Source organism: Felis catus, chromosome B3 (assembly GCF_018350175.1).
Source record: "Felis catus isolate Fca126 chromosome B3, F.catus_Fca126_mat1.0, whole genome shotgun sequence".
Lineage (NCBI taxonomy): Eukaryota > Metazoa > Chordata > Mammalia > Carnivora > Felidae > Felis > Felis catus.
Window position 1 is genome coordinate 74267247 of NC_058373.1, and position 27102 is coordinate 74294348.

At 58.3% G+C, this 27102-nt stretch overlaps 2 protein-coding genes across 2 annotated transcripts; both read left to right on the forward strand.

Moving 5' to 3' along the window:
• Positions 1-115: 115 nt before the first annotated feature.
• CARMIL3 (capping protein regulator and myosin 1 linker 3) lies at positions 116-17623 on the forward strand. The gene is given in 41 exon segments (XM_011283152.4): positions 116-834; positions 2344-2438; positions 2778-2828; positions 2931-2990; positions 3076-3191; positions 3407-3504; positions 3745-3815; positions 3914-3987; positions 4209-4284; positions 4368-4456; positions 4930-5024; positions 5251-5337; positions 5550-5659; positions 5796-5873; positions 6417-6493; positions 6575-6679; positions 6774-6843; positions 7301-7382; positions 7500-7596; positions 7759-7813; positions 7894-8066; positions 8336-8404; positions 8618-8711; positions 8798-8896; positions 9319-9447; positions 9623-9736; positions 10155-10330; positions 11109-11196; positions 11335-11472; positions 11762-11825; positions 11967-12140; positions 12143-12174; positions 12560-12660; positions 13313-13628; positions 13993-14121; positions 14782-14848; positions 14951-15040; positions 16538-16656; positions 16740-16920; positions 17079-17189; positions 17306-17623. Coding segments are annotated over 41 exon segments (4116 nt in total). The 5' UTR covers positions 116-794; the 3' UTR covers positions 17332-17623.
• A 1803-nt stretch (positions 17624-19426) lies between these two features.
• CPNE6 (copine 6) lies at positions 19427-25979 on the forward strand. The gene is made up of 17 exons (XM_006932755.5): positions 19427-19540; positions 20883-21054; positions 21472-21651; positions 21988-22062; positions 22227-22301; positions 22448-22531; positions 22623-22712; positions 23070-23174; positions 23401-23487; positions 23708-23767; positions 24032-24165; positions 24252-24306; positions 24400-24451; positions 24780-24913; positions 25058-25294; positions 25501-25675; positions 25792-25979. Exons 2-16 carry the CDS (start codon positions 20887-20889, stop codon positions 25636-25638), a joined length of 1674 nt encoding a protein of 557 aa, XP_006932817.1. The 5' UTR covers positions 19427-19540; positions 20883-20886; the 3' UTR covers positions 25639-25675; positions 25792-25979.
• The last annotated feature ends 1123 nt before the right edge of the window (positions 25980-27102 follow it).

Consider the following 27102-nt stretch of genomic DNA (forward strand, 5'->3'; position numbering starts at 1 on the left):
GCAGGGTACATAGATGTGGTAGCCAAGCAGAGATTGAGTGAGCTACAACCCTGGATCCCCTTAATCCTCCTCCCTGTCTCCAGGACCTAAGCGTGATGCTCAGGGGTGGATGTGTCTACAGAACTGCCAGCTGGAAGGAGGTGGCACGGGAACTCCCGGGTGATACTCTCGGCCTCACACCCGTGGGGATGGTGCCAAAGACGCTGCAGGGATCCCCGAGGCTGGGCAAGCTGGAGGAAGGACGAACACCCCCAGATCTAGCCAGGACCTCTCCTGGCATCGCCCTCGGCCCTGAGTTTCCTCGCCAGTCAGCAAGCAGGAGCTGGACGCTTCCCAAGCAGTAGGGCAAAAGGGAGGGGCATTGCAAGGATGACCCGGGGAGGGGTACCCAGGCACACAAACAAAAGAAATGGGTTCTGCTCACGGTGCCCGAGGAGTGGGTGGCACGGAAAGTGGACGCTAGTCCCGCCCGGGAGATGGCCCAGGCTCCAGGCGACACGCACAGGGCGTCGCACGCGGGAGCCGGCGGGAGGGGTGGGCGCGAGCGCGCGCGGGGTCTCACGCGGAAGGGAGGCGCGGCGCGCATGCTCAATCCCACACCTCACCGGGCGGGGCGGGAGACCCGGGCTCCTAGGCGGGGGGAGGAGCGCTCGCGCAGCCGCCCCTGACAGGAGCGGGCTCGGCGGCTGCTGCAGCGCTCAGCGCCGGGGCCCTGCCGGAGCCGGGTCTAGCATGTGCCGCGGCTCCCCGGCGGCGGCGGCTCCTCTGCAGCAACGGCAGCAGCAGCGGCCGCCATGGCCAAGCCCAGCGCGGAGCTCACCCGCGAGCTGCAAGGTACGAGGCTGCGGTGGTCTCCGGGACGCCCCGTCCGGGAGCATCCCAGACCCAGTGCGTTCCTCCCCGCGGTACACCCCAGCCCCGCTGCCTCCTGCCCTCCCCGCGCCCCATGCATTCCGGCTCCAAGGCGGTCCCCTGCCCCTGCATCCTAGCTAGGGGCATCGCTGTCCCCTGAGCATCCTCCGCTGCCCGCCTCGCCTCACCCTGTCAGGACCTTCCAGTCCCAGAGCCGCCCGTCCCGATCTTCGGTGACAGGTGCAGTCCCCTGGCGCTCCGTGGGGCTGACTCTCATTGATCCTAGCCCATCCCTCGGCGAGACGTCCAGTCTCCCCTCCAGAGAGTCCCGTTTCCCCGCCGGGCGGGGCCCGGTCCGCCCCGCCGGGCCATGGGAGCTGCCCCTGGTCCTGACCGCCTCTTGGCTCAGCACCCTCCCTCCTCCCGGCCCCGCCCCGGAACTGGCCCTGAAAGCCCCTCTGGCAGCCTGGCAGCTCCCAGGGCAGTGGGGCAAAGAAGGGAGTCAGGGAAGAGGGCCCGAATTGGAGCTACAACCAAGAGCAGTGTCTCTGCAGCTCGCTTCCCACAGCCCCCGTCTTAGACTGCCCCTTCTCCCTACTCACACTCACACCTCAAGGTCTCTCCTGTTTGCAAGGTTCTCAGACTCAGCCCAAACCAAGGCCTGACACCACACCCCCCACCCAGCACTACCACAACCCTCACTGGCCCCCCGCCCCAGGCAGGAGCACAGGCTAGCCCACGCAGAGACCAGGACGCTCAAGGATACTCAGAGGCATGCTGCACCATGGCAATTTCCCATACCTACACACACACACATAAATACAATCATCAGATATGTGTACACACATCTTTACAGAAAATGCACCCCCACCACACACACACACATACACATATACACACTGGGATATCCGGATGGGTTCTGCTAGGAAGTGGGTATTGGGCTCATTTAAACACTAACTCTTTCTCACCCCCCACTTCCCACCCCCACCCCCACACCAGGGCTGTCTTTCACAACTACAAGCACAGCATACTCATTCACCTATCCAGTCCTACCAATGCCACACACGGGCTCCCTGGCATCTTCAGAAGGCGTGCACACATGCATAGTAAAAGGCAGACACTCACACCCAGACCACCTAGAATATAGTCAGAGGGACACCCCCACGCCCCCACACACTGACTCACTATGTATATGTCGATGGCTGCTGGAGTGCATGGGTTGGAAAAATCCTTCACACCCTCAGAAGTGTAAGACACACCCTCCCACAGACAGTGTCACTCAGCAACTGTCCCCTGACTCAGGGACATCAGGAGCCAGAGTTTTCTCCACACCCCCCTCCCTCTCTAATAGGAAGAGAAAAGCCACCCAAGAAGGAAAGCTCTCTCTGTGCTTATTTCTCCTCTCATCTGACCCCACCCCTGGAAAGCCCTGGGGAGGTAGGGGTGGCCAGGGTAAGGGGAGCTCTGAGCAGGCCCCCCACCCACCTGCAGACAGCATCAGGAGGTGCTTAAGCCAAGGGGCTGTGCTCCAACAACATCGGGTGAAGCTGGAGACGAAGCCCAAGAAGTTTGAGGATCGAGTTCTGGTGAGGGTACTGGGCTTCGGCGAGTGGGGGGAGGGGGAGCAGCTGAAGGGGTGTCATCAAGGGCAGCTGGGCTGCTGAGAGCAAGGAACCTGGGAGGCAGGGGAGACTGGGGGTGGGGGTGGGGGGAGAGCTGAGGAGACCAAGCCTGGGGAAGGGGCAGGCTAGACTGAGTGGATGTCCAGGAGCCCAGGGTGGGGCATGAGAGAGAAGGAGGATACCGGGAGCAGAGGGCCACTGCTGACAGGGCTTGCACACAGGCTGAGGGGGGTGAAGGAGGGCAGGCAGCCTAGGGCCCAGGAGCGGCCATTTGCTGCTGATGTTCTTTTCCTCTCTCTGAAGGCCCTGACCTCCTGGCGCCTCCACCTCTTCCCCCTTAAAGTCCCAGCCAAGGTGAGTTGGGCTGAGGAGCAGAAGTACACCTGGCATACTCCCTCTGGAGCCAGGCAGCCAGGCTCTTACCTTAAGATGAGCACCCCCATGCCCCTCCCACAGGTGGAGAGCTCCTTCAATGTCCTAGAAATCCGCGCCTTCAATACGCTCAGTCAGAACCAGGTGAGGACCCCAACTTGGGCCCTACTATTGGGTCAGCAGGAGGACGGACTTGATGTCTAAGGCCCTGATGCTCCCTTTCCTCTAGATCCTAGTGGAGACAGAGCGTGGCCTGGTGAGCATGCGGCTCCCATCGGCTGAGAGTGTGGACCAGGTGACACGACATGTGAGCTCTGCCCTCTCCAAGGTCTGCCCTGGCCCTGGGTGAGTGGCAAAGGAGGAGTCTCTCAAAGGGTTAGACAACAAAGAGACTTCTTCCTCCTTCCCTCCTTCCCCTGGACCTGGGCTCCTGGAACACTGAGAGCAAGAGCCCTTATGTCCCCACTGCTGCTTCTTCCTAGGGGCCCAGAAGCTATAACAGGGGAAGAATGGAGAGTTTCTTTACACCCCTCTCTGAGATGGATTTGGTCATTTTCCAGGTGTCTAATCCGTCGTGGAAATGCTGACACCCCAGAAGGGCCCCGAGACACGTCCCCTAACTCTGAGACTTCCACATCGACCACTCACAGTGTCTGTGGTGAGCAGGGGCAAACTTGGCGGAAGTGGGGCCTAAACTACCCTGCCCTTGTCCAGAGTCCTTTGTGCATGGGGCTGTGTCTGCCCTGAGGACTCCATAGCTCCTAGACCTCAGAGGTTCATGGTATAGCAGGAACCCAGGACACGGGCCACATAAAATGACCTTGACCTTTCCTTGAACTCCAAGCCTATTCTCCACACCCTTACTCCTCATGGAACCAGCTCACATCCTGCCCCACAGGTGGCTTCTCTGAGACCTATGCTGCCCTGTGTGACTACAACGGACTGCACTGCCGTGAGGAGGTGCAATGGGTACGTTGGGCAGGGACCCAGCAGGCGGGCAGGTGGGACCCAGAGGGAGGGGGCGGGGGAGGAGGGGAGCAGGTGTGAGCCAGTTCCACCTCTCCAAGGATGTGGACACCATCTATCATGCCGAGGATAACCGGGAGTTCAATCTTTTGGATTTCAGCCACTTGGAAAGCCGGTAAGCAGATGGAGCAGAGACTCAATCCCCCCATTCCAGCCTCAGCCTCCAGGCTCCCTCTTCTGATCCTACCTACAGCCCCAACTCTATCTCCCCAACCCCACCCCCCTTTGCCTTCTACCCATCTAGACTTTCCCCAGTCCATCACCCCATCCTTAAACTCTTCTTTCCTGCCCCAACCACCGGCTCACCACTTTCCTGGCCCTTCAATCTCCCCACAGAGACTTGGCCCTAATGGTGGCAGCCCTGGCCTACAACCAGTGGTTCACCAAACTCTACTGCAAGGATCTGCGGCTGGTAGGGACTACGAGGGGTGGGAGGAGGGGCTGGAGAGTAGTGCCCTCTCTGGCTCCTGATCACAAAACCTCCTCTGTCCTCAGGGCTCTGAAGTGTTAGAACAGGTGCTACATACCCTGAGCAAGTCGGGGAGCCTCGAAGAGCTGGTGCTGGACAATGCCGGGCTTAAGACGTGAGGCCAGCCTCCTCCCTGGGCAGTGGTGCCCCAGTGATGTAGTCTTAGGGTCCCAGAACATCAGAGCATGATACGGATCCCCAAGCTATCTCCTCCAGCTCTTTACTTTACAGAAAAAAAGACTAAGGCCCAACAAGGGCACAAAGCAGGTCAATGGTCAAGCTGGGACTCAAACCTAAGTCTCCTAGCCCCCCAGCTCCATGGCCTCTCCCAGTATGCTCCATGCCCTATCCTCTTCCATCAACTACCCAATGGGGTGGACTGCTCTAATCTCAAGGACCCAAAGCTAGGCTTTGTTTCGGCACAACTTCCCAGGTACTTCATAGTGATGACAAGCTTCCTGGCAGGCCCCAAGCTCATCCCCACCTATGTAGGCCTCTGACCTTTGCAGCCCCAACCAGGCAGGCAGGTGGAGGAAGAGGGGAAGTCCGGGGCTGGGACAAACAAATCCTTCCTCCCCTTCCCTGAAGGGACTTTGTCCAGAAGCTGGCCGGGGTGTTTGGGGAGAACGGGAGCTGTGTGCTGCATGCCCTCACTCTGTCCCACAACCCCATCGAGGACAAGGGTGAGCCCCAGCCCTGAATCCTACCCCCACCACAATATAGACCCCTGCCCTAGCCCAGAGCCCAACTGGGGCCGAACAGGGACTCTCCAGCCTGATGCCAGCCCTTGCCCCAATACTGCTGTCCTTGACCCCGGGCCTGTACCTCCTTCAAGCCCCCCTCTGACTCTGCACCACCTATGCCCACTGCCCAGCCTCTCACTGGGCCCATTTCTCTCTCTACTCCCAGGTTTCCTCAGTCTGAGTCAACAGCTCCTCTGCTTCCCCACTGGCCTCACCAAACTGTGCCTGGCCAAGACTGCCATTTCCCCTCGAGGTACTTGCACCAGGACCCCTGACCTCTGACCTCTAACGTCCTCCAGCACCCTCTGGATCCTCGAGTCCCAGAGGTGTACCTACCCATTCACACAGCATCCTGGGGATCTGAGGAAGGGAAAGGAGACACACTTGGGGGCTGGGGGAAGAGTTGTGTGGAAGGGGAAGAGGTGGGGATGGGGGCCAACCCAGCCCAGTGCCCGCTGTGCTCAGGGCTCCAGGCACTGGGCCAGACCTTCGGGGCCAACCCAGCCTTTGCCAGCTCCCTTCGCTACCTGGACCTGAGCAAGAACCCTGGGCTGCTCGCCACAGATGAGGCCAATGTGAGTCCGTGGAACCTAGCTCAAGCCCCACAGAAGCACACTCAGGTTTCAGGACCAGGGAGTCTCTGCCCTATAGCTTGGGGGTGGTGGGGCTCTATCACCTCTTCCCTGGCAGCCCCTCTGTCCTTATTCCCAGGCCCTCTACAGTTTCCTGGCCCAGCCTAATGCTCTGGTGCACCTGGACCTGGCAGGAACCGACTGCGCCATTGACTTGGTGAGGGGTCGGTGATGGGAGAACCAGCCTGAAGTGATTTAGGGAGGCCAGGGTGGCCCCTGTCTCATCGCCCCTGCCTTGAGTGGACAGAGCTGGCAGGATGACTCCAAGTTCAGCTGAATTATAAAGCAAAGCCCACAGCTCACACCTGTGGGGCACGCTATCCCGGTCACCGCCTAAGGTTGTACTGGCTGTCCCTAAAAGCCAGCCCTCCCTCCATTCCCAGCTGTGCTCCTGGCTGAATCCACCAAGAGGAAAGGATTCTTCCCCTGACTTGAACAAGGCACCTTATGAGCCCCTAATGGCTCGCTCTGGCTTTACACATTCACTGCCTGTGAGTCGCTCCGCCACCCCTGGGGGTCAAGCAGGGAGTAGACCCACTTTCCACAGAGTGGAAACTGAGGCATTAAGAGGTGAAGTGGCCATTCATAGAAGGGATCACACTGACTGCCAAGGGTGAAGAGCCAGGACTTTGATGGGGAGGGAGGAGTCCTTGCCAGCCCCTCCCAGCCCATGTGAGACCCACCATGTCTTTCCCCACAGCTTCTGGGAGCCCTGCTCCATGGCTGCTGCTCCCACCTAACCTACCTCAACCTGGCGCGCAACAGCTGCTCCCACAGGTGGGAGCACAAAGGGCACAAGGAGGGATGGGGTGAGCCATGGGCATCCCCCTCCCTTGCTGACCCCGGGAGTCTCTGCAGGAAGGGCCGAGAGGCCCCGCCGGCCTTCAAGCAGTTCTTCAGCAGCGCCTACACACTGAGCCACATCAACCTGTCGGCCACGAGGCTGCCCCTGGAGGCCCTCAGGTCGGGTGGGTGCAGGGTTGGGGGGCGTCCAAGAGGGAACCATGAGAGAAGAGGGTGAGGGGTAGAGGTGGGCCTGCTGACCTTCCTCCCACAGGGCACTGCTCCAGGGCCTCTCCCTCAACAGTCACCTCAGTGATCTGCACCTGGACCTCAGCAGCTGTGAGGTGAGCCCTTGGTCACCTAACGCCCACTGCCGGTCCCCCACCCAGTCGCCTCACTGTTCATTTCTCCAATGGCTCCATCTTACCTCTGTGCTGCGCCTCTGTGACCCCCAGACCCGACCAAACCTCCACTTTCCCTTCTCAGTGTGTCATCTGTGTCCCTCTCTTCCAGAGGTCATTTTCAGCCTCCAGTTTGCCCCCTGAAAGCTTTGGGGTGGGAGATACCAGACTTTCCCACCAGAGGGCAGGAGCGAGCTATCTCCGGAGCAGCAGTCTGGAGATATTTCTGGCTAAAGGGAGGAAGGGAGAGAGCCCTAGGAAAGGATCTGGTGGAGAAAGGACCTCCTGATTTTACACCTGAGACCTAGCATGGCCATGAGTCCTGGTGTGACTAATCTCTAAGCATTAAAGGTGCCCCCACCCCTGCCTTCCCCACCCCACCCTCACCGTGTCCCTGCAGCTCCGCTCAGCAGGAGCCCAGGCTTTGCAGGAGCAGCTGGGGGCTGTCACCTGTGTGGGCAGCCTGGATCTGTCAGACAATGGTAAGTAGGGACACTTCCATTCCTGAGGACCAATGGGGCCGGGGGCCTGGGGCACGGCCCCCTCACCCCCTGCCGCCCTCAGGCCTCAAAGCCAGACCTCTCCCATCTATTGGCCAGGGTTCGACTCGGACCTCCTGACACTGGTGCCCGCACTTGGCAAGAATAAGTCCCTCAAGCACCTGTTCCTGGGCAAGAACTTCAATGTCAAGGCCAAGTGAGGTCCCCTCCCCATACCCACAGACCTCACTCCATCATCCACCTATCCTTTTGGCTCACTGTGTTACCTCTGGCCCCTCCCTGCTCAAATCACCTCCTGCTCCTCCAGTAGCATGACCCCAACCCCTCCCCTCCTGCTCTGAGCCCTGACTCCCCACAGGACCCTAGAGGAGATCCTCCACAAGCTGGTGCAACTGATCCAAGAAGAGGACTGTGTGAGTGACTCGGCTTGGGAAGGGATCCACAGTGGCAGGGGCTGCGGGGACTGGGCTCAACCCCACTCTTGCCCACATAGTCCCTGCAGTCACTGTCAGTGGCGGACTCAAGGCTGAAGCTCCGCACCAGCATCCTCATCAATGCCCTGGGCAGCAACACCTGCCTGGCTAAGGTGGATCTGAGTGGCAATGGCATGGAGGACATCGGGGCCAAGATGCTGTCTAAGGCCCTGCAGATAAACTCCTCCCTCAGGTACGGTGCACACCTTGATCTCTGACCTGAAGTCCCAGTACCCCCTCCACACACACATGCACGCACACGCACGCACGCACGCACGCGCGCATCCTGCTTGCTGTGTTGCTCTGTAGCCCAGTTTCTAGAACACCTTCAGGCCCAGAACCATCTTGGAGTCAGCCTCATTACCCAGGAAAGGAGGGAGGACTCCAGAAGGGGGTGCGTGCCTACCCCTAAAAAAGGACCCAGAGGGAGGGGTAACCAGCTACTGTTCACTGTCTCCCTAGAACCATCCTATGGGATCGAAACAACACATCTGCCCTGGGCTTTCTGGACATCGCAAGGGCCCTGGAGAGGTGAGTGGACCAGAGCTCTGCCCTGACCCCAGCCCCAGCCTCCCTGGGCCTGGACCAAGCCTGCTACATTAGCCCCACCCTGGTTCACTCAACTTGTTTGCAGAGATATGTTAGGAAAGGCCCGGGTGACGGAAACTGTTAGCAAGGAGAGTATGGAGAGCAAGGGCCTCTCCCCACCTTTCCCTAACCCAGCTGTGTCACTGTGCCTTACAGCAACCACACACTGCGCTTCATGTCCTTCCCCGTGAGTGACATCTCCCAAGCCTACCGCAGCGCCCCGGAGCGCACCGAGGATGTCTGGCAGAAGGTAGAGGCCTCAGCAGGGTGGAACAGAAAGGGGCAGGGGCCAGCCCATATCCCAGGCCCTGACCCCTCCCACCCCATCGTCTCCAGATCCAGTGGTGCTTGGTGAGGAACAACCACTCCCAGACATGCCCTCAGGAGCAGGCCTTCAGGCTGCAGCAGGGCCTGGTGACCAGCAGCGCCGAGCAAGTAAACGTTTCCCTCTGGGACACGTGGGGCATGCATGGGGCACACAGGGCTCAGGTGTGATGTGATAGAGGGTGCACACACAAGGGTGGGGGCATGAAAGAGGCATTTTGTGGTGTCCACAACTGGACTGAATGCATGGGAGAGCAAAAGACGGGACATTCAGAGTATGGCTTAAACATGAGAGAACGTGTAGGGGGGCCCCAGACCAGGAGTCCCTGGGACCGCAGGAACTCCCCTGAGCATTCAAGGGCATCCCAAGAAGAGAGAACAGGCCATCCAGAGACACCACTACTACCCCATCAGTGCCAGCACCAGGAGCACTGCCCAAGGGGACCCAGAAATGGGATGCCTGGGGTCCCACCTGGGAAGATGAGGGTGCGAGGATCCCCCCACCGCTGACACTTCTGCCGGCTGTGCTCCAGATGCTGCAGCGGCTGTGTGGCCGGGTGCAGGAGGAGGTTCGGGCCCTGAGGCTGTGCCCCCTGGAGCCTGTGCAGGATGAGCTGCTTTATGCTCGGGACCTGATCAAGGACGCCAAAAACTCACGGGCGGTGAGCCCTCCGCAGCCCCACCCTCCTTCGCAGTCCGAGAGCCCAGGAAGGCCGGCCACACTACCCCAGGAGTACCCGCGCCCTGACCCATGCATCTGTCCTCCCAGCCCAGGGCCCCCAAGGACCTGGTCAGGCCCGATTCTGACCTTCTGATGATAGCCCTTTCCTTCTGCAGCTGTTTCCCAGCCTCTATGAGCTGGGCCACGTGCTGGCCAATGACGGGCCTGTACGGCAGAGGCTGGAGTCAGTTGCCAGTGAGGTGTCCAAGGCTGTGGACAAGGAACTGCAGGCAAGTCCTGAGGGAAGAAGCCCAGTGTTGACCAAGGCTCAAAGCTGAGGGCTGAGGTCAGCATGGGGAAATTACTGGGGACAGGAAGGAAAGGCAGAGTTGAAGCCATCCACACTCCCAATGTTTCTGGCTTTGCTAGAAAACAGGGCTTGGATTTTTTCTGCTAGCTTCCATGTTGACCCCTGAACTCTGACCTCTCCCCTGTCCATATGGCAGGATGGAAGGAACACTTACCAGGATGTGGGGAAGCCTGAATGTCCCAGGCTCTGCTGGTAACCAGCCCCAGAACGTTGGTGGGCCCCTTAGTCTCACCATGGGGGGCTGGAATAGACAGGCTAGAGTCTCTTCCAGTGTGGTGCCAGCCCTGACCCTGCGCCCCGCCCCCCCCGGGGCTCTGGCCTCCCCTCCCCCATACTAGGTGATCCTGGAGTCGATGGTCAGCCTTACGCAGGAGTTATGTCCTGTGGCCATGCGAGTGGCTGAGGGACACAACAAGATGCTGAGCAATGTGGCTGAGCGCGTCACTGTGCCCCGGAACTTCATCCGAGGGGCGCTGCTGGAGCAGGCAGGACAGGACATTCAGAACAAGCTGGAGTGAGAAGTGGAGGGGGTTGGCACTGGGAAGGGGCTGGATTTGTCCCAGAGCACTTAGGAACCTGGGGCCCAGCTACAGCAATGAATAATGAATGGCATAATCTCCATTACAAGGGATAAATCTTTAACTAACTGCAACCTTGCTATTTAGGGTCTAACTGGTCTTTGCCCTAGAAATCTAAGTGCTGAGCCTGGGTTTAGGAGCCTGGCAGTGCACATGTAGGTGTACACACACACTCAGCCACACACATCCACCGAGAATGGCCTCCCAGAAACAAAGCACAGCCTCCTCGGAGGCATGGACAAAATCGATGTGAGTAGGGGTGCCTGAACTATGCTCTGCCCTCACTCAGTTCTCGTGTTCCCCTCCAGTGTTCTCTCATCCTAGGTGCCACTGCTCACCAAAGCAAAGGAATATTATCACTCATATCCATGAAGTGGCCAGCTCAAGAAGAGCCAGTTTCTGGGCTTCCAGCAGAGACCAGCAGGGTTCACTCAGCACCCCAATTTACCCAGCTCTGTTCCACTGGAACTCCAGGAGCCTGGCCCAGAGCCCCTTTGCTCTTTCTCCTCAATTCCTCTTTGCCCACCCTCCCGATCTACACACACCTATGCGGGGTGTCAGTGGGTGGGACAGAGCATGCCTTTATGGAGACACAAGGGAGACCTAAGGTGCCTCCATGGATGTCCAGGCCAGCTGCCCACTCCCTTAGGCACCTGGGGAAAGGCTTAGGGGCCAGGGAGCAGGATGACTGAGTAGTCCCACCTGTGCCCACAGTGAAGTAAAGCTCTCAGTCGTCACCTACTTGACCAACTCCATAGTGGACGAGATCCTGCAGGAGCTGTACCACTCCCACAAGAGCCTGGTAAGGCTTCTGAACCCCAGCCAGGCTCAGGCACACTCTCCACCCCACATCATCCCATCTCCCCCAACCAACCATCCCCCAAAGCCCCTGAAGGTGAGCAGCTTCCTTGGGAACCTGTTCACATCTGTCCTTCCCCAGGCCCGGCACCTGGCCCAGCTAAAGACACTATCAGATCCACCATTGGGGCCAGGCCAAGGGCAGGATCCGTCCTCCCGGGGCCGAGGCCGGAACCATGACCGTGAGGAGACCACAGATGATGAACTTGGGACCAACATCGTGAGTGCCCCAACCCCCACTCCCCACCTTAAACTAGGTCCTGACCCTGAACCTGCAAAACACTGTCCCCGTCCATTTCTCTGGACTCCACTTTCCCCTGACACTGGGCCTGGTCTCATCCCCCAGCCCCAATCCAGCCCAGCCTCTTCCCTTGTCCCAATACCTCAGCCACCCAAAGAAAGTGAGGCAGGAAGGGCTCCAAAGAGAAGGCTTTATGAGGAATAAGAGGCTTCAGATGAGGCTCCTGGGACTTTCAACTTGGCTCCACCATTGGTTTCCATTTCTGCAGGACACCATGGCCATCAAAAAGCAGAAACGCTGCCGCAAGATCCGGCCAGTGTCCGCCTTCATTAGTGAGTCCCCAGCCTCAATTCTAATGTCCTCCAGGTCCCTACACCCTTCCCAAGCCCTGGCCCCTTTCTTTTTAATTGTCTTTCCAGCCTGCTTTCTCCCTGTGCCTCTTGCTACTCCCTCTAATGCTGCTGTGCCCACAGGTGGGAGCCCTCAGGACATGGAAAGCCAGCTGGGGAGCCTGGGGATCCCCCCTGGCTGGTTCTCAGGACTCGGAAGCAGCCAGCCCACAGGCAGTGGCTCCTGGGAGGGTCTATCCGAGCTGCCCACTCACGGCTATAAACTAAGGCATCAAACACAAGGCAGGCCTCGGCCCCCAGGACCACACCTCCAGGACCTGGTCGGCCCAGTGTGAGTCCATAAGTCCTTGCAAAAGGACCCACACCACTTAGCAATGCCAGAGCCAGGGGTTCTAGCCTTAGGACCAAAATGCCAGAGACATCAGCCTTGGGGGATCAGGCAGGGGCCCAGGCAGGCCACTGAAAAGAGGATGGGATTAGCCAGTTTTCCCAGATAGGAAATCTGTCTGCCAGTCAGTGGCAGTTCCCATTTGGGTGAGGGATACAGCCAAGAGCCACCATGCCTAGGAAATGCCCAGGCAGACTGAAGTCTAAATTTTCATGGGGCCAACAAGAGGCAAGTCCAAGTCCAAAGGGGAAGGCCCTGAGTGAATGGAGGGAGTAGGGAGGACTTCCTGTTCCAGATGAGATACCCTACAGGACTTTCCTCCCAGCAGGTGCCAATAACTGGGACCCGACAGGAGAATGGGATGGCCACCCGCCTGGATGAGGGGCTAGAGGATTTTTTCAGCCGAAGGGTCATGGATGAAAGCTCCAGGTGTGGCACCTAGGCACAGTCCCATTTTCTGCAGGCCCAGAGGCCCTGAAGGGCTCCTTCCCAGCAGTCATGGAGGCCTCTCCAATGGCAGTGTCCCAAAGCCAGTCTCTCTGAAACATTTCCCCCACGTTCTCGTCCTTCCCCACTCAGCCCTTAACTCCCATGTTCTCTGACTTTCCTCAGGACAGCTGGGAAGCATGGGGCCAGGGTGAACCACCACGGTGGGATGGTGGGGGGGGGTGGGTCGCAACAGGCACTGGGATGGGATGACAGTGGTAAGAGCCCTGGAGGGTATATTCTCTGTCACAGTCCTGCAGACTCTCCAGCACCTGTCCAGAAGAAACGGAGTCACTGGGAGAAGCTGAGAGAAGGATGGGGGGATGGGGGTGCCTGGGAGGAAGGAGTTGCTGGGGAGACAGAGGGAAGGAGGCTGCTGGAGGATGACGGAGAAGGTGAGGAAGCCATGTCTCCTGAGACCTAAGTGGAAAGGGTTACGGGGCAGCAGGAGAGACTGGATGAAAGGAAAGTTGGAGGCTTATTAGACCCAGGGCTAGACTAACACTAGCACCAGCCTGGGCCCTGAGTGACCTCCACATCTGGCATTTTGCACCTGCCTGCGACTTTGTCAGTAACTCACCCCAACTCTGCTCAGCTACCCCCGGACTCTGCGGACCCTGCGGCCAGGCCTCTCAGAGCCGCCACTGCCTCCACTCCAGAAGAAGAGACGCAGAGGCCTGTTTCACTTTCGCCGGCCCCGGAGCTTCAAGGGGGATAGGGGACCAGGGTCCCCCACCACTGGGCTCCTCCTCCCTCCTCCCCCACCCCCACCCCCAACTCAGGAGAGCCCCCCAAGCCCAGATCCCCCCAGCCTTGGCAATAATTCCTCCCCCTGTTGGAGCCCAGAGGAGGAGAGCGGCCCCCTCCCTGGATTTGGGGGGAGCCGGGGGCCTTCCTTCCGCAGGAAGATGGTAAGTGAGGTGAGGTGCTGTATCCTCGCTTGTTGCTGTTCCACACGTAGCCCACCCACTTACCCTGTCCCAGGCAGTTAATGGGAAAATGACAGGACTCGAGGTTCTGGGGAACTTTGGTCTTCCCAATGGCCCCACTCCTTGAGTGATCTAAGCCTGGTGACCCAGAGCATGCTGGGAGTGCTGCATGCAAAGAAGGACAGAGGAAGGACTCCTCAGAGGAGGGGTGGAGGATCAGAGGGTTGCGGCAGGCCAGTCCCAGGGCTGGGGTCTCAGAGGGGTAGGGGCCCTCCCTCACTCCCTTGCAGCCTATGGAGCCCCTTCTCCATCAGGAACTGCTTATAAACCCACGGCCTTGTTCCAGGGCACTGAGGGGGCGGAGCCAGGGGAGGGGGGCCTGGCCCCTGGGACGGCACAGCAGCCAAGGGTCCATGGTGTTGCCCTTCCTGGGTTGGGAAGAGCCAAGGGTTGGAGCTTCGACGGGAAACGAGAGGTGAGGGGAGCCCAGGCACCCAAGTGTTTCTATGGATCCCTGTCTGCCTCCCTTCTGTGCCCTGTCCCTGCTTGGGCCAGTGGAGAGAGTGATCCTCTGGTGTTAGAAGGTGTTAGCTGCAAGTCTGCTCATTCCACACACTCACCTGCCGTGAAAGGCTGAGGAGGTCATTTAGCCTCCCGGAGCCTCTACCTCCCTGGAAAATGGGCAGTTGTAAAAATACTTACCTCTAGAGTTCTGTTTCTGAAAGTTTGGTGACTAGATTATCACCTTTATGACTGATTTTCCCCTTCCCCACATACCACCTGGATTATTATTCACATATTTTTATTTAAATCAACTCACCCTTTTAACTTAGTGTTGTCCTAAGCATTATCATTTTTTAAATCATGGACTTATTGTACTAGTCATGTTTTTTTTTTTTTTCTACCACACATAAAATAAACACATAACTGCTAAAATGACAACATGCTCATTCGTGTAAGCCGTTTCTTACACCCCCTAGGGTGGTAGGGGTGTGACTTTTGGGGGATAAGGGTACAAGTGTCCAGGGACTAATGCCATGAGAATGGCATGAGATGCTAGAGCAGAAGCCCCTTGTTAACTGCAGTCTCCATGTAGAGGGGACTTTCTTATGAGCTGACTCAGCTGTCCTTTCAGGGTGCAGGCCCAGACCTGGAGGGCAGTGTCCAGGCTTGGCAGAAACGGCGCTCTTCAGACGATGCAGGTGAGACAGTCCCCCTCACTTCCTTCCCTTGACCCCTCTCTCAGGGGCCCCTTCTAATTCGCCTTTCCCCTTCCCCTTTCTCATCTCCTCCCTGCACCCCAGGGCCGGGAGCCTGGAAGCCCCCACCACCACCCCAAAGCACCAAGCCAAGCTTCAGCGCCATGCGCCGAGCAGAAGCCACATGGCACATAGGTATGGAACGCCTCTTCTCAGGCAGCAGCACTGAAGGCCCAGGGTGTGTCCAAAGAACCAGAAGCCACAGCCCCCATGTTTACAGCCAAGGTGGGGCAGTCAGGAAGTCACCACAGTAAAAATGTTTTGAGGATATTTACAAAGCCTCATCCAAAGGAAAGGAACAACCCAATGCAAAGAAAGATCTTACAGAACAAAAGTGGCTTTGCCAGGATTAGCAGAAAGGAAGAACACTTTGTGGATGGTTCCAGGGAATTCCGTAGAGCAGGGGCCACCTCTGGCCACCGTCAGCAGAGTGGCACCTCTATAAAGAAGGTCTCTCTCTGCACCTCAGCTGGGAAAGAGGGTGAGCAAGTACCAGCCATGCCAGACCCACCTCGAACATTCCAGTCTCCTCCAAAAGTAGCTCGCCAAGCCATCCACAGTTCACTCAGAAATGTGCCACAAGAAAAGGGCAAGAGCCATGCCTTGGGGGGCAGAAACCCTGGGTGTTGGTCCCGGTTCAACCACCACCAGCAGTGTTGACCTTAAGCAAGTCATTTACCTTCTGGCTTCAGAACTCTGGAGGAGTAAATGAATTGTGGTAGGATGCTTTCTTTCTGCTGGGATCAGAGCACTTAAGGAGCCTCTAAAGGAAAGCTGGTCAGCTCGGCATCAACTCACTTGCCCACAGGCCTGGAACACAACCCTCCGACAACACTGACGTGGGCAAATCTCCCCATAGAGGCAGACACTTACTCACCCGCCCCCTCCCATCCCAAGGCTGGGGCACAAGGGCATGGTGCAGAGTCCGTGCCCCTGGCCAATCCTCCAAGGCCATCCCAGCACTGAAGGCATCTTTGCTGATCATCCCATCCCACTCACAGACTAGTTAAAACACCTAAAGCGAGGCTCCATCCTTCATTTAGGAAAGCACAATAGTCAGATGCTCCACTGGGCACACACCTACCACCAGCACCCTCCAGGTCCCTCTTACTCACACCTCACAGATACACACACAGACAACACCTTCCAGGTAGTGCACCCTCAGGCTCAGATTGCATGAAGCCACAGAGGCAGCGGTGGGAGGGTGCCAGGGCATCTCTCCCCAAGGCTCTCACCATCTAAATCAGACTGGCAGAGTCCTGGGAATGCCAGGCTGCAGCCTTGGCAGAGCCTCGGGGCACTGCGGCCTTGGATGGGCAGCCATGCCTGTGGACCCAGCAGTCCCTGTACCCTGGCTCTGCCCCAGCAGGCATGGGCTCAAGCACTGCCCTTCAAGAGGAACAGCCACACCAGGGCCCCCTCCAAAGGTGATGGGCTCAGGACAATCCTAGAGACCATACCAAGGATACAGAAACACTTAGAGCAGAAGGGGACATCCAGGGCAGAGGCAGAGGAGCAAATGGGCTTGGAGGGGAGAAGTCCTGGCCTCCAGGGCTTCGTAAGGAAGAAGGTCAGGGAGAGCTATGCAAGAATGCCTTTTCCTACAGCTTCTCCTCTCTTCCCATCCCCCAGCTGAGGAGAGTGCCCCCAACCACAGCTGCCAGAGCCCCAGCCCAGCCTCTCAGGACGGGGAGGAGGAAAAGGAGGGGGCCCAACTCCCAGAGAGGACCGTTCCCACTAGGAATGCCAAGGTGAGGGCCGGCAAGGCGGAGGGGAAGGGCCCTTGGATGAGGTGAAGGGACTAACTGACCCAGTCTTTTCCTTCTTTTGCCAGCTGCAGGACCCCCCTTTAGCTTCACGGCCCCCCAAGCCAGTGGCTGTGCCCCGGGGCCGCCGGCCCCCCCAGGAGCCAGGGGGCAGGGAGGAGGCTGAGGCTGGGGGTGCAGTCCTAGGAATGAACAAACCCCGGCTGAGGCTGGGCTCACAGCAGGATCAAGAGGAGACCGAGGTCCAAGGTCTACCACCTGGCTTGGGGCGGGGTGCTTGGGGTGCCTCTGGGACCTCATTGCCCACCTCAGGACCCCTCCCGGGCTTGGAATGAGTCACAGCTTGGATGAGCACCCAGCCTATGAGCCCTACTCATGTGCCAGGCCCACCTTGACTGTCATTTCAGGGCCCCCAGATCCAGGCCGCCGGACTGCCCCCCTGAAGCCCAAGAGGACGCGGCGGGCACAGTCCTGTGACAAGCTGGAGCCTGACAGAAGGCAGCCCCCTGACCCCACAGGTGCCAGTGGGGTGGGCAAAAGGGCAGTCCCCCTCTGCCAGATATGGTATAGCCCACACCGAGAGGCTGGCTCTCCCTGCCTAGGAAACAGGACTCCCTGGATTTGTCCCCAGCAGGAACCAGTGAGCCAGGAACAGACTGACAGCCGCTACAGCACCCTGCCCAGCCCTCCTCTCAACATGTGCCTCACAAGGACTCAGACCCCCACCCACCCCCCACACCTCCAGGCCCCTCTGCCAGCCCATCCCCCAGGGGCAGGATGGCAGGATGAGGCCTGGGGACAGGAGGTGGGGGACAGGATGGGAGGGAGCAACCTGGAGAGAGGGAGGCAGAGCTTGGGGCAGGGCCGTCTCCTCTCCTGGAAGGGCAGATCTGTCCCTCTATCCCCAGGGACTCTCTCCCTCCTTGTATAGAATAAAAAAAAAACAAAATCACTGCCTGCTTTGTCTCTGCTGTCTTCCCCATTCACTGCCACCACCCCCCACCATCTGCTCCCCCTCAGTGCTCAGTGCTTGGCCACAGTGGGGAAAAGTAGGGAATACTCCACAGGGATGAGAATGGAGCTCTGACAGGAGAGAGATGGGCCCAAGACGTGCTAAGTGGGAGGGGACTGAAAAGTCCCTAAGTGTGGGGTGAGGGAGTGTATGTGCAGGATCTGGGCCTAGCTGGCTGAAGGAGAGACCAAAATGACACAAATCAGCACCAGTGTGTGTCCAGCTCTGGGGCATGCGGTGGGATTGGAAGGTCCCGGTGTTCAAGAGAAGGTTGGGGGGCAGCGTGCTGTGTGGTGTGTGTGCAAGTTTCCACACAGGCAGGCTCACTAATGGCGGAATTAAATGATGTTGCATTATCTTAGGGGTACCATCAATAGTCAGAATCTCAACGGTAGAGTGGCCCGAGGGAACAGAAGTGGCCACAGTGAGGGATGATTAAATCAATTGTTTCCCATTGGTGTACTAACAAATACTACCTCAGCATTCCAGGCTCCATTCAGGAACCTCTTCCTCTGGGAAGCCCTTCCGATTGTCTTCTCCTGACTCATCAAAATTAAACCCTCCCTCTCTGTGTCCCATTGCATCCTGAATAAGTCTGGAACATTGCACCTGTCACATTTCATTGTGTATTTTTGTATTAGCTCATCATCTCTCTGTCTGTGGGTCTGTTCTTTCTACATGCACCTCCCCCAGGGGCAGGACCTAAGTCTCAATCACCTGTGCCGGGTGATTGCCTGTTCAGCCCCAGCCCCTGGCACGCAGATGTTCAACAAATGGCCGTTAACTTAGAGCAGCTTAGAGAATGGAGGGTCAAGATGTTCCGGTGAACCCTCTCGTGTACTCATCCCAGGTCACCATGTACCCAAATGTCCTCATGTGTGGATGCAGCTCCCCAGGGAATTGCCTAGTTTCCCGGGTGTCACTGGGGAAGGACTAACGTCTTGTTTCCTCAAGATCTGTGTGTGACATGGCCCCTCCCACAAGGATGTGACCACACGGGTTGAATCTTGGGGGGTGAGGGGTGAATTGTGAGCACCAGAAGATGCTTCGGGAATCAGTCCTTTAGCGCATGTCCCTAGTGGCAGCCCTGCCTCAGGATGGGAGACTGTGTGTGTCCTTAAGCAATTGTGTGCATCTCCTTGTGTGTCCCTGTTGAAAAGCAGCGAGGGAACTGGACCTCATTCGCAAAGCTATGAGATTTAGCGTGGTATGGGATGGTTTTTAAGGAGCACGTGAAGATCTCCATTCTGTTGTATTTGGGTTGGTGTGAATGAGTGTATGTGTGTGTGACAAGTATAGCCCAGTGTTCTTTTATGAGTTACTGTGAATATCCTTCACAAGCGCGATGTGGAGAGTGCTGAGACTGGGTGTGTTTCCTTCTGTGTATCCGTAGGGCTGTAACTGTCGTGGTGTCACAGTGAGTTTATGGTGCTGGCGCCTGTGTGTGTCAGGATACGTGTGAGCCCACGAGCCGTGGGTGCGTGTGTCTCCATCGTCTCCTGGTGTGAATGTGTGTGCGTGCACACACTGCCACAATGTGTGCATGGGCGTGGTGTGAAGGGTAAGATGTGTGTCACTGTGTCTGTGGGGGTCCTGCCTCTGAGCCACCCCCGGCCCGCCCTCCTCCCCCGGCTCTGTGGCTCCCTCCCAGGCAGTGGCCCTGCCCCTCCCCTCTTCTCCCTCCCAACCGGTCTGTGCGGGGGGGAGCTGGTGCTGCGGCCCCCCCACCCCTCCCCATCCAGGCCCCATAAATAGCAGCAGAGCCAGAGCCGGAGCCGGCGCCAGCGGCTGGAGAAGCAAGGGAGTCAGGGCCAGGGCCAGAGAGCCGGAGAGAGGAGCCCCCCGACTAGAGCCCAGGTGAGCCTCCCCTTCCTCCCTAGCCCAGCCCCAGCCTGGCCCAGCCTGGCCCAGTCTCCATAACAACATCTCCCCCCAGCCCCCAGAGAGGTCTCCAGTCCTGCCCGATCCCCTCACCACCACATGCACCTGCCCATCTCAGGGGCCCTGCGAGAACTGGGAGACTTGTGGCAGGAAGGCAGAGACCCCCACCCGCCCACCCAGACCCTCCCTCACATATCCAGAAAGGCACGCGCTATGGGGAGGGGGGAACCCAGCCAGAGAAGGGTCCCGGTTCTGAGGGAGGTACGGGAACTGGCACACCCTCCTGGATACAGACACACGACTAGGGCACAGACACACAGGGTGGGGGCATTCAGACACACCAACGCACACTCGCTTGGGGGAAGCACGACATGGGATCAGACAGCCTCACCCTGAGATGTGGACAGACACAGATAGATGGACTGACCAGCCGTGAACTCGGGCCAGCATACCCCTGCCTGCTGCTGCCCGAGGCTTGATACCACTGCTGGGGGAGGGTGGCGTGCGTGCATCCCACGGGCAGCATGGAGGGGGTTGTGGCTCCCCAAAAATCCTGTCGCTAAGAGACAGTGCCAGTGCTGCCAAGAAGTGTGAGAACAGGGGAGGTGGGGAGGGAAGCGGGAGTTGTCATAGTGGGAGCCCCTGCCAGGAACCTGGAGGAGCTCTCAGCGGGGACGGGGCTCTGTCTCTAACTCCCCAAGCCCACCACCCCTCCCTTGCCGTAAGTCACCCAGGAGATGAGTAGGGGGAGGTGGATAAGGACAGCCCCGCAGGGCATCTTACAACCTGCCTCCTCCTGCCCACTGCAGACTCCATTCTTGCGGCCCATCCCCTTCAGACTTCCAGGGGCTCCTCCACCCATGTCCCCACCCCCTTGCCCCAGTTCAGCTCCCTCGTGCCAAGACTGAGTGCAGTGCTGGCTCAAACATCAGTCGGGAAATAGCAGAAGGTGCTGAGGTAGCAGAAAGCATGGATCAATCGATGGCCTAGGAGCCAAGACTGCCAGGAACCCCCCACATCCCCAGCCCTCTCCAACCCCATCCATGCATAGTAGGTCAGCAGGGGTGACAGAGGCATAGGGCTGTGCAAGAGTGGGAAGCTCAGGTCCTCTGCCCTCCTTGTCCACAGCTCCAGCCAAGGAAGCTAAGCTGAGGGCAGGGGTGGGGGTGGGTAGGGGGGAAGCAGGAGATCCATAAGATCCCAGGGCCTCAGGAAGCAGGACAAGGTGGGGCATGGGGCCCAGGTTCCCAGAAGACAGACCCCTCCCCTGGCAGATGTTCCCTTTCCAGTGTCCAGGCCATCTGCTCTGTCCCCACAGTGACATGTCGGACCCTGAGATGGGATGGGTGCCTGAGCCCCCAGCCATGACGCTGGGGGCCTCGCGGGTGGAGCTGCGGGTGTCCTGCCATGGCCTCTTGGACCGAGACACACTCACCAAGCCCCACCCCTGCGTGCTGCTCAAGCTCTACTCTGATGAGCAGTGGGTGGAGGTGAGAATGGGCTGGGTCTTATCTTAACTAACCTCCTAGCCTGGGAAGGAGGAGGGGCTGGGAAGGGGCAAGGAAAGCCTCACAGGAGAATGTAAGGACTCTGAGGGGCCTATTCTAGGCTGTGGGGGTAACCTTGGAGACAGGTGGGTCATCATTACAAACACAAACCATTTTAGAGCCACAGAGTCCTACAGGGTCCTGGTATCGGCTGTGGCACAGCTCCCAAAGGCCTTATCAGAGCCTCAAAGGACTGAAGGTCCAGTGGGCTGGCAGCAGCCTGAGCTCGGGGGTCAGCCTAACAAGGGAAGAGCTCGTCCCTGGGGATACAGGAGCCTGAGGAAACCTGGCATGAGCAGGGTGGTCCAGGGCAGGGAAAAGTAGCCTGGGTTCCCAGAGGGCCCTTGCCCCCTGCCGCAGGTGGAGCACACAGAGGTGCTACGCTCCTGCTCCAGCCCTGTCTTCTCTCGGGTGCTGGCCCTCGAGTACTTTTTTGAGGAGAAGCAGCCCCTGCAGTTCCACGTGTTTGACGCTGAGGATGGAGCCACTAGCCCCCGCAATGACACCTTCCTCGGCTCTACAGAATGCACCTTGGGCCAGGTTTGCCTTCTCATCCACCCTACCCCCAAAATAACAGAGAATAAGCTCTGGAGCTAGTTCAATCTGGGCTTGGACCCCATTCCACCATTCACTGGCTGTGCAGCCTTGGGCAAGATGTTTAACCTCTCTGAGTCTTAGTTTCCTCATCTAAACAATGGGGGTCGTATGCCTACCTCTTAATGTTGCTGTGGAAATTACATCCAACCCTAGCCCAAGTATAGCCCCTGTGAGCACTCTAAGGATATTTTTACCCTGTCCCTTGTTCCTTGGCCAAAGCGGGGGGGGGGGGGGACGGGGGCGGGTCACAGCTGGATCTCCCTCTACCTTCATCTCCAGATTGTGTCACAAACCAAGGTCACTAAGCCATTGCTGCTGAAGAATGGGAAGACTGCGGGCAAGTCCACCATCACGGTAGGCAAGGTCACCTATACTGACCCTTGGGCACGTCATTCAATGCCCCTGCATGGACATCCATGGTAACATCATGCCCAGGACTGGCTTCCACCTAAGGGAAAGGGCATAAGGTGGCCCTTTGTGTGGTAGGGGGGAATCCTGCACTTGTTTCCCCTTTGCAGATTGTGGCTGAGGAGGTATCTGGCACCAATGACTATGTGCAACTCACCTTCAGAGCCCACAAGCTGGACAACAAGGTTGGAAACCCAGGGTCCAGGCCCTCATCTTCCCTGTTAGAGAGCCGAGGCCCCCACTCAAGATAAATCAGTGCTGCTCCCTACTCAGTGTTAGCTGCCTCCCCTTGCAGACCTCATCAGGCCCATGGGTCCTTTCCTCTGTTTAGGATCTGTTCAGCAAATCCGACCCTTTCATGGAGATCTATAAGACCAATGGGGACCAGAGTGACCAGCTCGTCTGGAGGACGGAGGTTGGTGCCTGGAGCTGTGGGGAAGGAGGGAGGAAGAGCAGAGCAGGGAAACCTAGAGAGGAGGTGACCAGCTCTCGGGTGCCTCTCCAAGGTGGTGAAGAACAACCTGAATCCCAGCTGGGAGCCATTCCGCCTGTCCCTGCACTCCCTATGCAGCTGTGATGTCCACCGGCCTCTCAAGGTGAGGCCCCCCGCCAAGCAAGGGCAGCCTACTGGAGCATCTAGCCTCTGTCTGAAACATTCCTCCTGAGCGTGTCAAGCCCCTTCCCCTCCCTCATGTGATAAGCCCTTCCCACTGTGGGGTAAAGACCCAGTCACAGTTCAGTGTTCCTACAATGTGTGCCTTTTATCAAGGCCAAAGTCCCTGCCAGATTGAGCCAAAGAATAAAGTTCAGCAGGTAGCCTCTTTAGGCAGCTTAAGGACATCTGTTTGGGCCTAGGGACTATTAGCCCCCTACCTCCCTAAGTCCATCCCCTGCCCCCAGGAACCACTGCAAAGCAACCCTGACCCTCTCACCTCCCCTCCTTGCCTTCTCAGTTCCTGGTGTATGACTATGACTCGAGCGGGAAGCATGACTTCATTGGCGAGTTCACCAGCACATTCCAGGAGATGCAGGAAGGAACGGCAAACCCTGGGCAGGAGGTGCCACAAAGACCCTAGCTCCCAGAATCCCACCCAGATCCCTGGGAGAATTCTAAGGGTGCTGAAGAGCCCATTACATGCAATAGGACGAGGGGGTGGAAAGTTCCTAGGCTCGGTCTAAGGACTGAGCCATGGGGGTCTTGCTCTGGGAGGCTCTTCTGGAAGGGAGACCAGGGGTTGCCTGATGGAATTGTGACTGTAGAATTGTGGGGTGTGTGGGATCTAGATGCAGTGGGACTGTATCAACCCCAAGTACCGGGACAAGAAGAAGAACTACAAGAGCTCGGGGACCGTGGTACTGGCCCAGTGCACGGTAAATTCCAATGCCTGCCTCAAGCTGGCTGCGCAGATTCAATCCTTTTTACAAAGACCAGCGTCTCCTCCTCTGGGAACTGAGAAGGCTTGCCCTATCCCACTGGGAACTTCAACCTCAAACACTTTTGTCCCTTCCACTTTCCCCACAGAAGCCCGCCCCCCTCAGCTCCCTCCTCAAAGGACCATCCTGCTACTTTACCTCTTCCCTCTCCTGCTAGGTGGAGAAGGTGCACACCTTCCTGGATTATATCATGGGCGGCTGCCAGATCAGCTTCACGGTAAAGACCCAGGGGACGGGGGACACAGGCAAGAGGAAGGGGCTAAGCACATCATGAACAGAAGGAGCCCCAAATCCCCACTGCCCCTGCTGGGGCCGCTCATGAGCCTTAGCATTGTCATCCTGTACTCCTCACCCCACTCCATGATGAAGCTACCTGTGGGCTTGACTGGACTTACCTGGGTCCTCCCCTACAGACCTTAGCTCTGGGCTAGCCTCTGTTAGCTCTCATAGATGCACTGAGACCCTTTTCCACCTCCACTAGGTGGCCATCGACTTCACGGCCTCCAACGGGGACCCAAGGAGCAGTCAGTCCCTACACTGCCTCAGCCCCCGCCAGCCCAACCACTACCTGCAAGCCCTGCGTGCAGTGGGAGGCATCTGCCAAGACTACGACAGGTAGGAGGCGGGGGGAGGTAGGGGAGGGGGGTGATGGGCACAGAGGCCTTGCCCAATGCCCCCCCCCCGGCTTTTCTTCTCCCCAGTGATAAACGGTTTCCAGCATTTGGCTTTGGGGCTCGAATCCCCCCCAACTTCGAGGTAGGCTGGGTTTGAGAGGAAGGGAGGATTTGGTGGGAGAGTCAGAAAGGAAGGAAAGGACATCTTCTCACTGCCCTCACCTTACCCTCACAGGTGTCCCATGACTTTGCTATCAACTTTGACCCGGAAAACCCTGAATGTGAAGGTAAAGAGGGGAGATTTTCACCAGCCCCGCCTCCCCCCATACACCATTCGCAACTGATACACCCCATGCAGGGGGATAGATTCCATCCTCATGGGCCGGCCCCCTGCCCTTTGGCCCACTCAGCTCCTGTCTTCATTTGGGACTCCCAGCTCCTGACCCAGCATCTGCCCACCCTCCTCTCCCAGAGCCTGGACCATCCAACTCTCCTGCTTAGTGAGGAACTTAAGGGGCCAGGCAGTCCTGAGATAGGGAAGGACCTCCTTGGTTGGAAGGGGTGTCAGGAAGGGCTCCCTGCTAATCTCTGCTGGTCTCACCTCCTGGCCTACAGAGATCTCGGGGGTCATCGCCTCCTACCGACGGTGCCTACCCCAGATCCAGCTCTATGGCCCCACCAACGTGGCCCCCATCATCAACCGCGTGGCAGAGCCAGCTCAGCGAGAGCAGAGCACCGGCCAAGCCACGGTGAGGAGATGAAGCAGGCAACCAGGCACTACCCCACTGGGTGTCCCCTGGTGGGCCCAGGGCCAGGGCCAGGGCCGGGCTTGGGGTGGGTGCCAAAGCCCTTACACACAGAGCCTACCCTTCCTCCCTTCTGTCTGCTTTCAGAAGTACTCGGTGCTGCTGGTGCTCACCGACGGCGTGGTGAGTGACATGGCCGAGACACGCACAGCTATCGTGCGGGCCTCCCGCCTGCCCATGTCCATCATCATTGTGGGTGTGGGCAATGCGGACTTCTCAGACATGCGGCTGCTGGATGGCGACGACGGTACCTTGCGCTGCCCCCGAGGGGTGCCCGCGGCCCGCGACATCGTCCAGTTCGTGCCCTTCCGGGACTTCAAGGATGTGAGTGCCTGGTGCCCCCCACTGGCCAAAGGACTCCCCAGCTCCTCAGGCCCTCCAATCTGACCAGCCTCTCCCAAACCGGGTTGAAGGCTTGTGAGGGAGGCTGGATGGAGCCCATCTGGCCACCCCGAAGCCCCGCCCCCTCGCCTGGCCTCTCCCCCCCAATCTTCGCCCCACCCCAACCACGTCCCCGCCCCTACTCCCAGGCCGCACCCTCTGCGCTTGCTAAGTGTGTCCTGGCTGAGGTGCCCAGGCAGGTGGTGGAGTACTACGCCAGCCAGGGCATCAGCCCAGGGGCTCCCAGGCCTTGCACACCGGCCACGACCCCCAGCCCTAGCCCGTGACTGCCTCCTACCGGACCGACACTCCCTCAGCCTCTCAGTGAGTCCTGGGGGCCCAAAGGGGTGGACAGGGGTGCAAGGTGGTGTTTGGTGGAGCCCATCTGGGCTCAATGTTGTGTAGAGGAAGGTGCTTATGACTATCCCCCCCTGTCCCAGGTGCCTGTCCTGACCCTTGTGATTCGAGTGACCAGTGCCTCTCCCTCTTGGACCGGCTGTGCCCCCTAGGTCCTGGAAGTGTGTGGTGAGCCCTGCTCTATCTCTCCAGGCCCCATACCCCTCAGCCTTGTGACTTTCTTCAGTGATCCTGACTTTCTGGCCATTAATAAAGGGAACCACTCCTAGCACCTCAGCCTCTATCCATCATGTCTCAGATGCCCAACACCCACCCAACCATACACGCCATTAAGAAATGAGGACCAGCACCTTTCAAAATCTGAGCCAGAGCTCCCCAGCAGCTTGGTATCTCAGCAGTTTCACGCCAACTGTGTGCCAGTGGGATCTGATGAGCCCTTACCCTCACCTCCCAACCCCAGGGGGCCCAGCACCATGAAGGTTAATTACCAGAGATGGGGGGGGGTGGGTAATAAGGGGCTGTCAAAGGGGCAGGTTGATGCCCTCTTACAGCTGCCTCCAGAGAAGCCCAGCTGAGTCCCCCATGAGCTGAACTCCAGCCCCCACACAGCTGTGGGGCGGGCCGAGAAGGGGTGTTGGGCGGGGACTGAAGGAGGGCAGCAGGTCTGTTCATGAATTATGAATATAAAGGGAGCATCTAAGGTCTGTGCAGGCTGGTTTTCCTGGGTGTGCGAATGTGTGTGCTCATGCACTGCACATCCCGGCCTGTCCATGAGTGTGGTCTTAATGTAATGGTTCAGGAAGTCAGGCTGGGTACTCTTAATAACATTAACAACAGCAGTAAAACGTTATTGTTTGGCATGTGCTAAACTTTGTGCTACGTGCTTTAAATGTACCCACTCTCACAAATCAAGTGACGTTCCATTTAAATTCACCCATCATCAAAGAACTGGTGGGCCTGGAACTTGAGCCCAAACCCATCTGTGCCCACACTCTTAATCACTAGTGTGCAGCTTCTGTGAAGTGTATCCATGTGAGCCTCATCTTGAGATTCAGGTGTATGCTTATGTGGGCTGATTGCGTGTCTGGGAGTAGGTGCCTGTGAATGGCATTTCTGCCCATGTGTGTGCTGTGCAGGAACCCAGCCAGTTAAAGAAGGTGTGCAAGAGCAGTGTTGGGTCTGGACTGCAGCTCCAGAGAGCAGGCGAGGACACAGGTGATATCCAGAGCAAGAGAAGAAGAGATGGGACCCTGGAGGGACCCTCCCTGCCCCAGCCTCTTTCTTCAATGATGCATGTGGAAGGAGATGAAGGAGGAGAGGCTCTGTGAGCCACTCAGATAGAGGTGCCAGAGCCAGAGAGGGTGGCCGGTGGCCAGTGGTAGAGAAGGAGAGGA